The sequence below is a fragment of the Condylostylus longicornis genome, unplaced genomic scaffold, assembly GCF_029603195.1.
Source record: "Condylostylus longicornis isolate FDR11 unplaced genomic scaffold, ASM2960319v2 ptg000044l, whole genome shotgun sequence".
Lineage (NCBI taxonomy): Eukaryota > Metazoa > Arthropoda > Insecta > Diptera > Dolichopodidae > Condylostylus > Condylostylus longicornis.
This window is the reverse complement of record NW_026578013.1, coordinates 7,202,344-7,214,364: the sequence shown is the minus strand read 5'-3', so window position 1 is coordinate 7,214,364 and position 12,021 is coordinate 7,202,344. Positions and strand designations below refer to the sequence as shown.

Sequence of the window (12,021 nt, the reverse complement as noted above, 5' to 3'; positions counted from 1 at the left end):
ATCAAAAAGTGTATATAAGAAAAATGGATAAGAAAAACACAAAGAATAGTAAAATCTTAAATTTATTTTAAGAGAATTAAGAAACAAAAAAATTTTTAAATAAATAAAAATTATTGTCTTAAAAATAAAATATCCATAAAATTTGTTAAAAATCATGTTTCATTAAAAATCTTAAAATTTAAAGCTTGTTAATTTTTATAGAATATCGAGATTTTCATATTTTTTTTTCTTGTTTTTTTCTTTAAATTATAAAATGATTCTTATATAATTTATGTACAAAAATAAAATTAAATACAAGTAATACAGAAATTATTATTTTAATAGTTTTGTTTTCGTTTTTGTTTTTTAATTTAATTAAATATTTTAAATTAGTTTGATTCCCTAGACTTATTATTAAATTTAAATTAATATTAATATATTTAATCGAATTTAACGTTCCCACATTTTTGAGGGTAGAAATCCTTTCTCTTTCAAATTAATTATTGAACTTGCAATTATTTCAGCTGATGATCTAACAAATCCTGTACCTAATACCATTGCTATTGGTATTTGTAATCCTCGAACTTTTGTAAACACAATTTCGTCACGTGCAACAATTCCCTTGAAAAGAAAATATTTTTCTATAGTGCAAGAGTATAATCAAATAACATACAAAATATTTCAATATCTTTAATATTTTAATTGAGTTTTTTTAAAAAAAGATGCAGTGATGGTGAATAATTAAGAAAAAAATGTCTAAAATTACTAAAATAATTAAATTAGTGTGAAATATTTTCGAGAATATATTATTTAAATTTTAGGTAAAATTATTTTCGAAATTTTCCATATTGTCAAATTTGTTGACTATTAAAAATAGTTCGGAATGAAATTTATAAAACTGATTAGACATAATCAGTTGAAATAAGAATTGAAATGAAAAATCATAGTTGAATTATTTCAATTATGTATGAAGCCCAAATCTATTATAAACTTACAGATGGTGAAACACAAAGTTCTCCTAAATCATCTCCTTCTACAACATCAGTTCCAGCATTATATAAAACAAAATCTGGTGTGAATTCTTCAAAAGCTTTCAGTAAATTTCTGAAAAATATTATGAATAAAATTATTCCATATTTTTAATTTTATTATTCTTTGAGTAAAAATTTAAAATATGCCCAATAAATAATATAAAATTATTTTATAAATTCACTTACATTCTTAATTTTCTTAAATATACTTCATCTTCTGTATGTGATGGTAATTCAACTTTTCTTGATATAGCCATTTTTGCTTGTTCATCTTTTGGATACAATGTATGATTATACATATCAAATATATAAACTGATTTTATATCCATAAGATCACGTTCATGTCCATTGCCCTGACGTGATGACAAATCAATTATCATAATACGTCGTACATTATTAGATTGATCTAAAAGTATTGATTTTACTGCAAGTGACATATCAGCATATGGTGAAAAAGAACCACCATGATCAGAGCTACAATGATTAAATCCACCACCGAGATTAATTGCCCAACTATTAATAATTAATAGGAAAAAAAAACATTTTTTTACTAAACTATATAAGAATTTTTTTTATTATAATTACCCATGTTTAAGAGCTAATTTACATGCTTTTACAGTTCCACCAGCTTGAAAACGCATTGGTTTCAAATAACTTGATTGAACGAAAACATTTGGTACAAAATGTAATAAAGGAATTTCTGCGATTTTGGCAACATTGTCACTGATCTGTGTTATAATTATGAATTTATAAATGTATAGTAATTTTAATTGGAAGATTTGTTTTTATAAAATAAAATTCATGTATTTTCTATACCTTAAGACTTTGTAAGTAGTCAAATGAATGAACTTCCAAAAGCTCATCTTCATTCATTTCAAGAGGCCGGTAAATATTGTCTTCTTTAACGAGTCCTGATACTTTAAGAAGCTGTATTAATTAAAAAGAAAAATTCTGAGGTGAATTGGTACTAAACCTTTGTTAAAATTTATTAATTTTATTAACTTATATGTATAAGAGTTACAATGTATTTTGACTTTGGTTTAAATACTCTATGATTTTTCAATTAAATTTTTCATTATTTCAAAATAAATGCGCTCTTTGATGATATGCATTGTGATCTTAAATTAAATGCGCTATAGCATTTGATTGAAATTTAATTAAATTTATTTGATTGAATTTGCACTCAATTTAAAATCACAAAGCATATTAAATTAAATGCATTACTATACAAGGTGATTCAGCAATCAGTAACATAACATATAACATTGTTTAGAACATTAAAAATCAGTCAAATTTTGTGTTGGGAGCTACGTGTTAAATTTCAACACATTTTCAAATACAGAAATTTTAATGAAATTTTTGCGAAATTCCTACGTGCCAAGTTTATTTATTTGAAGCCTGAAAAACTGAAAGGGCTGATAAATTTTTAGAACCAACATATTACGAGTACATGATTTTGCATTTCATGTGCATACTTTCGGAAACACAAGCATTCAAACTGTATATTTGAAGCTTGTATTTCTTTCGGAAGTTACAAACAAAATAACTTGAGAAAAAAGAAATTTTGTGAAAATTTGTTAAAGGTCCCTGTACATCTAAAACCGTTGATATTTGGCACATTGTTCTTAACAAAAAATTTACTCATTTTTGATGCCCTAAACAATAGTATATGTTATGCCATTGATTACTGAATATCATTCTGTATATTAATTTTTTAATATTTTTGGAATTTTATTATAAAGGCAAAGAGAACGAATCGCTTTAAAACTTGGACGACGAAACTAAATTAAAAATGCGGATGAAAATACAGTTGAAGAGTAGGAAAAATAATCATACATGCATTGATCAGCACTTAATGTTTCTGGTCCTTTGTAACGTTTTACATTGAATCCTTATGTATGAAAATATTGTTCTGTCTATATTCATTGAACAAATATTTTAAGTTCCATACTTTTCAAATCACTGTCATAGGTTTTTTATACTATTAAGTTTGACTTCATATTTGCTGCACAAGTAGAAATACAATGAATAGTTATGGGTTCTAAAAGCAAGGGTGAAAGTGAAAATCAAAAGGCTGAGAGTGAATTTTTGATTCTCAAGCTCATACAGAATCTTAATTAAAGTAATAATCTAAGAAATCCTACTCAATTATCAATAAAATATTTAAACCTAATTATTTATTGTTTTAATTTATAAGCAGAATTAGCAATAATCCATTCAGAAATATCGTTAATTTGCTGTATAAAAAACAGAAACAATGTCATTTAAGTAAATATAAATTTAAAATAATTATTTTCTATAATTTCTGTAAGTATGTCTGTATATTTTTCTCTAGATATTATGAAAGATTATTTTAATTGAAATTACCGCCTCCTCCTTATTCCTCTCCCCCACTAAAAAATTCTTTCACAATTTATTTATTTTGTAAAAAAGTAAATTTAATTTATTTTAACAATGAACTTGAATTTTATGTGTTTATAAGAAAAAATTTTCTGAATTGCAGACTGATGAACTGAAATTATCTTTTAAAATTATTGTTTGTCTTTTAATATTCTTTTTGAATATTTTATACAATTTAAAATAATATTTTTTTATTTGGTATGAAATTATTATAAAAATAAATTTTATATTGCAAATTATCTTAATTTATAAACATCAAAAGTTGAGTTAAATAAAAATATTTAAAGTATAATAAAAAAAAAATGATTTATTTGGAAAATTTGGCGTTTAGTTTATAGCCCGATATGTAGGAAAAATTTTATTATAATAAATTGCTCACTTAATTAATACGTATTTAAATTTTAACACATTTTCGAGAAATTTTTGAAAAAATGTTAAATTTTATTGTCCGTTCATTTGTGTGTGCGATCATTTATTAAAGCTTAAGGCAAACAGTTTTAATGAACAAACAGATGGAACTTAAAAAGCTATTTCTCTATAGAAAACAACTTTCATGTATCTCACTATATTGCGTATTGCTATAAACCCATACCATGTTGGGTTTATAGCAATGGTTACATAGTACTCATTTTCCAATTTTGGTTCCTTTTCAAAAATTTTTATTAAAAACGAGAAACGGTAATGTTAATCATGTCAATTCTATGATACTATAACGAATAAATGATTTTAAGAGTTGTATGATAATATTGTCACACTGATTCAAGCAACTTTTTGTTTTTTATACAATTCTTGTTTATACGTATAACAATTACCATATAAACTCATACCGTCACAAAAAATTTTACCGCAAATAATGACCATATTTGTTTATGCAAAGTTTAAGCACTGTAATTTAAATTGTTCAAAATATTATTGTTAACATATAATTCTTTAAAATAGTACTTAATAACATAGGGGCCTCAATAATATATTTACTTGCGTGAAATTTCAATACTATAGTTGTTATAATTCCTGGAAGAGCTATATGTTGTATGACAGTTACCCGAAATAATGCCTTTATCACATTCATACAGTCAAAATAGTTTTCAGTATTTACTGTATACGTATAATAAGTGATTTATGAAAATTTGTTGAATTTAAATTATTAATTTTGGGTAATCGCTAGGACCGACCAATGGACATGCGTTCATGCGGTTATAGATATGATAACAATATATTGAGTAGATATCTATAACAATGTATTGTTTCAGATATTTTGGTTCCTTTCTTCTTGGTTTGGTAAGACTTTAATCTATAGGAGATGGTTACAAACTTTTCTTGCCAGTGGCAACCCTGAGTTTGTTAACTACAAGCTCGAATGAAATGTTTTCATATTATTTAAAAGTTTGCTCGAAATATTCATCAAAAAATTTTTTTCCCTAATATTAGAGCATATTTTTACTATTTATAAGTGCGTGCAATATACTAATATTTTCATATTATTCATATTATTTATCAAATATCAATTTTTTCAAAAACAAATTTAGTTTTCCCTAAATAAAACAAACAAAAACACGGAAACAATCAAATATAACTCTCTCTAAATTATTTATTTCATTTATTTATTTATTTCATACTTCATTCCATTACAAAGTTTGCTTAAACTAAGAGAATAAGAAATATGGCATTATTATTTAAAAAAATAAATAGTGTAAATGCCACCAATTATTTACCCAAAAATTATTATTTAAATCTACAATTGCTACTCTAATACTACTCTACAATTGCTAAATAAATCTAATACTACGTAGTACTACAAAAATTAAAATTTTCACAATAAAATTATTTGTTTCTATGCATCTATAATTATTCCTGCTACAAAATATAATTAAATTCAAAAAAATTAAATATTCATTCATACTATTTACTTATACCTACTTAATTTTATAGTTTACAAAACATGATTTGGATTAAGAATTTTACTAAATAAAGTTATACTCGTAATATTAAATCAATTTAGGCTAGTTAACAAATTATCTACCTCTCTATGCTCAAAACTCAAAAGCCATTCTTTTACATTTTTAACAAAATTATTTTAAATTTCTTATAGCACGTATATGTTTAACAAGCGAACAGAAGTTATATCAAAGAAATATCGATAATTTGTAGTTTTAAACATTGGCACATTAACTAAGAATCTTTGATTAATATGTAAACCATAGCGATTTGAAGCTCTATTATTTAAATAACCGCCTCTTAGGTAAAAATCTTGAGAACCCTGAAATAAACGATGCCTGTTACAAATTTTTCTATTTTGTATTCATCCATTGTGAGATTTCTAATATGATTTTTTCATCTAAAACTAATTACTTAGGAAAATACGAACTAATTAAGTATAGTATTTAAAAACTTGCTACATATTGTTTGTTTATTATAATTTAATTTTTTAATCAAAACGTGTACACTATTTATAAATAATTTTTAATGTAATTTTTAAAATTCTAATTTGGACATTGTTTACATAACAGGTAATTACTTATATTGAGGTGTGCAAAACGCAATTTTATTATTATGAATTTCGTTTTTTTTTTTTTTAATAAATTTTATATTTAATAACCGGTAGTGTAAAATTTATTTATTGTGTACATGCGTTTTACCATGCTCTTACAATATATTGAGGGTTTTCTTTGAAATAATGATATTGTTTAAAATTTAGAATAAATCACAGTTGGAGTTGTTGTTTCTTATTAATAAGCATGTCTATATTATATTTTTTTTTTGTGTTTTAGTAAATATTTTTCCCTCCAATAATAATATTTAAGATGATTGTTTTTAATACTAATGTTAATGTTAGTACTAGTATACTACTATTTGTTGTATATATACGTTCTAACTAAAGACTAAATAATCAAATTTTTATTCGTAGTAAACAAATTTGTTTATTTAATAAATTTCTAAGAAATTAAGGAAACTTCAATTTATTTCTAGGAAGAATATTGGATTGATTGATTGCTTATATCGTGAATTTGATTATTTTAAATTAGTATAGATTAATATTAATTTTCATAATATAGGAATTAAGTGTAGAAGATGTTAAAATAATTAATTTTAATGTGTTTTTCAACAAAAACTTATTAAAATTGATTAATGCTGAATAATATTGAATTTCGTACACATATAATTAATTTACAATAATTTATTTTGAATTTGTAGAATTCGAGAATCGCAATTAACAATATTTAAATTGGAATAAATTGTATTCAAAAATTTGTTTTAAGTATTTTATTAAAAATTGTGTCAGAGTCATCGAATACATCAAAAAAATTCGATATTATGCCTAATGCCAAAGATCTTTTTATAATAAGACTATAAATCCTGTGTAAGCTTTTTAGACAAAAAAATCTCACTCAGAGTCGTTTATTGAGCTTTAATGAAATATAAATAATGAAACAACAAATTTTTGATGTATGGCTTCTTGAAAAAGACCAGGGATTTTTTCTAATCTCAATGTAAGTTGTTATTTTTTTGTTTCTAACTAATCCAATTCTATTGCAAATTTTATAATTGTATTGTAAAATAGCATAAAATATGAAAAGTTTTTATTTATTTACAAATTTGTACGAAAAATTAGAACGAATAATTTTCATATAATTTTTGACAAATGATATTCGTTGTGGTCCCATTAAACTGTTATGAAATTTAAAGATAATTAACACACTAACCAACTCAATGGCTTTATGAATCTTAAAAGAAAATTTAAATATAGCTATATCTATAATTATCTATCTATTTATTTATGTAATTAACATTCCAAAAATTCCTCCCCATTATTTAATGTTTTCATTTGAAATTCGAATGTATATTGAATTATTGTTTGATGAATTGAGAATTTGAGTTTATTGCCAAGGTCTATATATACGCTAGAATGAAAAAAAAAACACGAGTTGAATAATTTAAAGGATTTTAAAAGAATTTTTAAGGCGAAAATTCTTTACTAAATATTTTTCTATTTTTGTATTTCAATATTTTAAAAATATAATGAAAATAAAAAAATAAAACAAATTAAAAATGTCGCCAACGCGCACTGCTAATATAAAAAAAAATTTAATTATAATTTTATGATTTTTTTAAACAAATTGAATATTCGACGTCAAAATCAAAATATTTATATCAATATTTACATGTATGTATACATTATATGGAGATGTCATGCGTTTGTATAATGAGTGTTAGTATAATAACGGTAAAGGATATTTAATGTAGTCAATAGATATTTCAATGTAGGTGAAATAATTGCTTTTATAGTTAGAAAATTATGAAATATTGAAGGTGAAATCTGTTTTCACTTGCATTTCTTGTGCATTATGCGAGCTCTTATTATTGAAAAATTTAATAAATTTTATTTTAATGTTTTTTCTCAGTGTATTAAAGCGTTTTCATGGAAATTTTTATCATGCAACAAATTGTATTTTATTATTAGAAAAATAGTTATGTAGATTTTAAAATGAAGAGGAAATTTTCAAAAGGGACCAAATTCATTTAAAATTTTAAGAATCTGTTCCCCTTTGAATGTAACCTCTTCACATATTAATGTTAAATAATAAAATTTTTATTGTGAAAAAATCAAAAATTCCTTTATTATTAGTAATTGTTTTAAATTTAATTTTAAACTTTAATTTTATATTCAAGCACAATATTATTATTTTTTCATATTAATACATTTTTTGATTTACGTAGTAATATTGTTTTTGGATGAATCTTCAATTAATTGAGCATATAACCGAAATAATATATTACTCGTATTGTATAATTACACTTGTGATTGTTCACATTGTCATTAATATTTTCAATTAGTCTAAAAAAAATTATTTGAAATAAAAATTTCTTTATAATTCGATAGAGTAGCTTATGGTATAAAATTATTCGAATAGTAACTTGAAGAGATCACAAAACACGCATGACGGGTCTACACGCATGAACGCCAATGAACCAAGCTATTCTTTCAAAATTTCTGTCAGCCGTGTTATTACGAGTACTTTTTTTTGAAATTACATTTCTTATAACATACGTAGAAGTGACTTTTTAATTTTTAATAAATCATGAGTAACTTTAATATTTGTACGACCAGGCATCATTTTTAATTTGATCACTTGAAAATTTCTTTCGAAAAAGCAATCATGTTGATTATTTTGCATTTTTGTATTTAAAATTTTTAATTCAAATTATTTATTAAAATAAAATTTCAGAATTTTTTTTTAAAATAAAATATATTTAGTTATAAAAGTTTATAATCTTTTGTATTTTTGAATGAAATTTTCTGATGATCTCAATTAATATGATTCTAATATTAAAATTCATAAATTTCAATATTAACACAACTAAAAATTTTTATAATACTTAAGTTTCTATTACAGTTTAATTTTGTTGGGTTAGAGGCTTATTTGAATAAGAAGGAAACCTGGATAAATAATTAAATTTGTTTTATTAAAAATCGCCCTCTGAATTCTTTAACAAAGTGAAATCTTGTCTATTAAAATGTTATATTTAATTCCAAGTTAATATGGTTTTCGTATTTAAGGAGAATTTTTTGCAATTGGAGAATTGTGTGTTACAGCACCAGTGGAAAACTAGATGAAAATTATACCCATATTACAGATATATATACCGATATTAGTATTAAAATTAAAATCACTATTATTAAAATTAATAATCTTAAAAATTTTATTGTCTCCTAATTAATACATTCCTTAAAAGTTTAACAAGAATAAATTAATTCCACTCACTTTTGATATAAAATAAATAGGTAACATATAAGCCAAAAGAAAAAGTTTGAAGATTTGATAAATTTTTTAATTGAGTTTGCCAAAGTTAAGTAAGGATACATTTAAATTAAATTAGTTTTTGGATTTAGTTGATACTCGTATATAGGTAAAAATTTTTCTAAAAGTTTAATTTTTTATAATTATTTTTTGAATTTTTAAATTTACTAACCTGTAGAACATGTTGTCCTTTTTCTGTATCAAATGGATATAAACATTGTAATCCGCAAAATGCCACATTATAATCTTTGGACCAAACAATTGGAAGACGTTCTTGTATTTGAAAGAATACCATTTTTTTGTTTTACTTATAATAAATTAGCTTTATTCACGGAAAAAATTGGGACAGTTAAAACAATTATTTTGAGTTTTGGAAAAATTTATAAATTTCTTTTTACAAAGTTTTTTAATAATATTTTTCAAATTAAAATAAAAATTTATTTAATTTTTAATTTTATCAGTTTTAATTATTATTTTTAAACAATTTGTTTTAATAAAATTTTCTTTTTATATTCAATTCACTTAATTTAATTTAGAATTTATGAAAGCTTTTAATAAAATTGCAGATCCTTTTATTTCTCTATATTTTTTTTTTGTTATATTTTAAATTTTCAATTTTACCGTTACTCGAAAGGATATCTTTTCATAGCGAAATTACGAAATCAACTGATGATTATTTCAGTATGTTGTGCTTCAATATACTTGTTCCATGAAGGCTTAAATTTAGTTAATGTTGTGATAGTATTGATATTATTACTGTTACTTGTACAATATACAAATCTCTTTTAAAGCAATTCAATGATATTGATAATCATTTATAAATTCCATGCATACATACTAAAAATATTTATACAGTGATAGCGCATACCTACAGTTAATGTGTTAATGAAAATATTTTTTGTGACTAACGGATGTTAATAAAAAAAAAAAAAACAAAAATAATTTTTATTTTTTTTATTTATAATTGTATTTGTATTGTTTTTATTAAAGTATAAGAAAAAAAATTTCGGAATCAACAATCAAATTAAATAACAAAAATTAAAAAAAAAACAGCAAAATATCTGAGAAAACACCATACCAAAACACAAGAAAAACAAAAACAAAATGAGAAACAACAGAAAAATTTTGCGTTGCCCTTGAATTTGAATTTTCCTTAAAATCTTTAACGGTAAAAAAAAACAACAAAAGGAGAAAAAAAAAAAAAAAATATTAGTGTTTGTATTGGTAAAGAAAATTATAAAAAAATTGAAGAGATTAAAAAAAAAAAAATAAAAAACGTCATTGGCAAAAATATGCAAATTACTTTTCAATGGCAACACTCAACCAACGCATACTTTAAGTTTTGAATAGATTTATGGTGTTATTTTGTTTGTTTGATTATTTTTGCGTGTATGCTTTTATTTTGTCGAGTTCATTTTGTCAACATGGTTAAAAGCGCGTTGGAGAAATTTCTTAAATCTTATCTAAAATTTAAAAATAAACACTTGTTTTTTTTTTTTTTTAATTCTATAATAATTAATTTTCTCTTTTCCTTTTAATTTATTGTTGTTGTTTTTTCTTTTGAAGAATTTTTATATACGAATATTATTTTGTAAGTAATTTGTTCTTTCCATTTTTCTTTTTTAATTTATTTTAAATAGCTGTTACTTACTAAGAACTAAAGAGTAAAATACGCATATGAAACGCCATTTTTTTTTTGTTCCAAATTATGAGGGATGAGAATTTTATTTATGAATTGATGTAATCCAAATATATATAATGAGTGTGTATATATGAAATATGTATTTGGGTATATATAAAAAACTTTTAAAATTTTTGCGAAAATTTACATAAATAAATTTAATGGATTTAAAAATAAAAAACAAAAATATATTTTTATTTTAGTATAGAATTTTTGTTACTTTTATTAAATAAAAAAAAAAAAGAAAGAAATATTAAAAATACGGAAGTTCTGTCTTATTTGTATACTTTCACATATTCAATTTTTTTAGGGTTATATTTATAGATTTACAAATATTGCATAATATTTAATATAAATGCTTCATTAATATGATTGATATTTTTTTAACTTGTAGCCAAATTACTTTATTTACAGCAATGATTCAGTTTAAATAAATTTTTATTTAGTAAAACGGAAGGGAGACCCTCTTATGTGTACATATATGTAATTGGAAGTATTGCATTGTGAACTCGGAAATGAAGGGTAATATTCCAATAAATATTGACCATGAAAAGTTACAGACCAGTATGTAATTTCATGGTCAGTATTTCTTTGTGGTATTCATAAATTTTCATGTTGCATAATAAAATATAGGGTAATGAATGCAATTAATATCTAATGAGGGTTACAATATCTTGTTGGTAAAATAGAAATTGAATTTCTTAGTGATAAATGCATTCGAAGGTGGAGCAATTATTTAAAATATTCTTAAAAATTGATACTACATTAAGAGATAAGATAGACGAGATTCTAATTTTTTTGTAAATTCATATATTTTCAATATTGTTGAATTAAGGGATAAAATAATTTTACAGATTTATCTATAACAAAGGCACTAAATACTTAAATAATTGAAAAGCTATACAAATTTAGAAATTATTAATAATTTTAAATTTTCATAAAAGTTAAAAATTTGTAATTAAAAGATTACTTAACATATTGAAGTCATAATAAATGTCGAATAGTCTGACAAAATTGAAATTGAAATTACATCATTTTATGCAAAAGCATTTTATGCTGTTATGTCCTAAATTAAAAAAATAGATTAAATTCTTACTTAATATGAATACCATAGAATTAATTAGAATGCAAC

General features: G+C 22.6%; 1 protein-coding gene across 1 annotated transcript; it reads right to left on the bottom strand.

Annotated features, from left to right (window-relative positions):
- Positions 1-429: 429 nt before the first annotated feature.
- Positions 430-9,503, bottom strand: LOC129610406 (histone deacetylase 11-like). The gene is made up of 6 exons (XM_055522971.1): positions 9,381-9,503; positions 1,827-1,937; positions 1,596-1,738; positions 1,197-1,523; positions 975-1,083; positions 430-600 (listed from the first exon to the last, which is right to left on the bottom strand). The coding sequence occupies exons 1-6, from the start codon at positions 9,501-9,503 to the stop codon at positions 430-432; spliced, it is 984 nt and encodes a 327-aa protein (XP_055378946.1).
- Positions 9,504-12,021: the final 2,518 nt, after the last annotated feature.

What these genes read in the sequence shown, in the direction of transcription:
- LOC129610406 (XM_055522971.1), bottom strand. Translation starts at nt 9,503, where the DNA reads ATGGTATTCTTTCAAATACAAGAACGTCTTCCAATTGTTTGGTCCAAA. An exon ending in AAGGACAACATGTTCTACAG is followed by an intron (nt 1,938 to 9,380) that starts GTTAGTAAATTT and finishes TAATTAATACAG; the next exon opens with CTTCTTAAAGTATCAGGACT. An exon ending in TATTTAAGAAAATTAAGAAT is followed by an intron (nt 1,084 to 1,196) that starts GTAAGTGAATTT and finishes AATATTTTTCAG; the next exon opens with AAATTTACTGAAAGCTTTTG.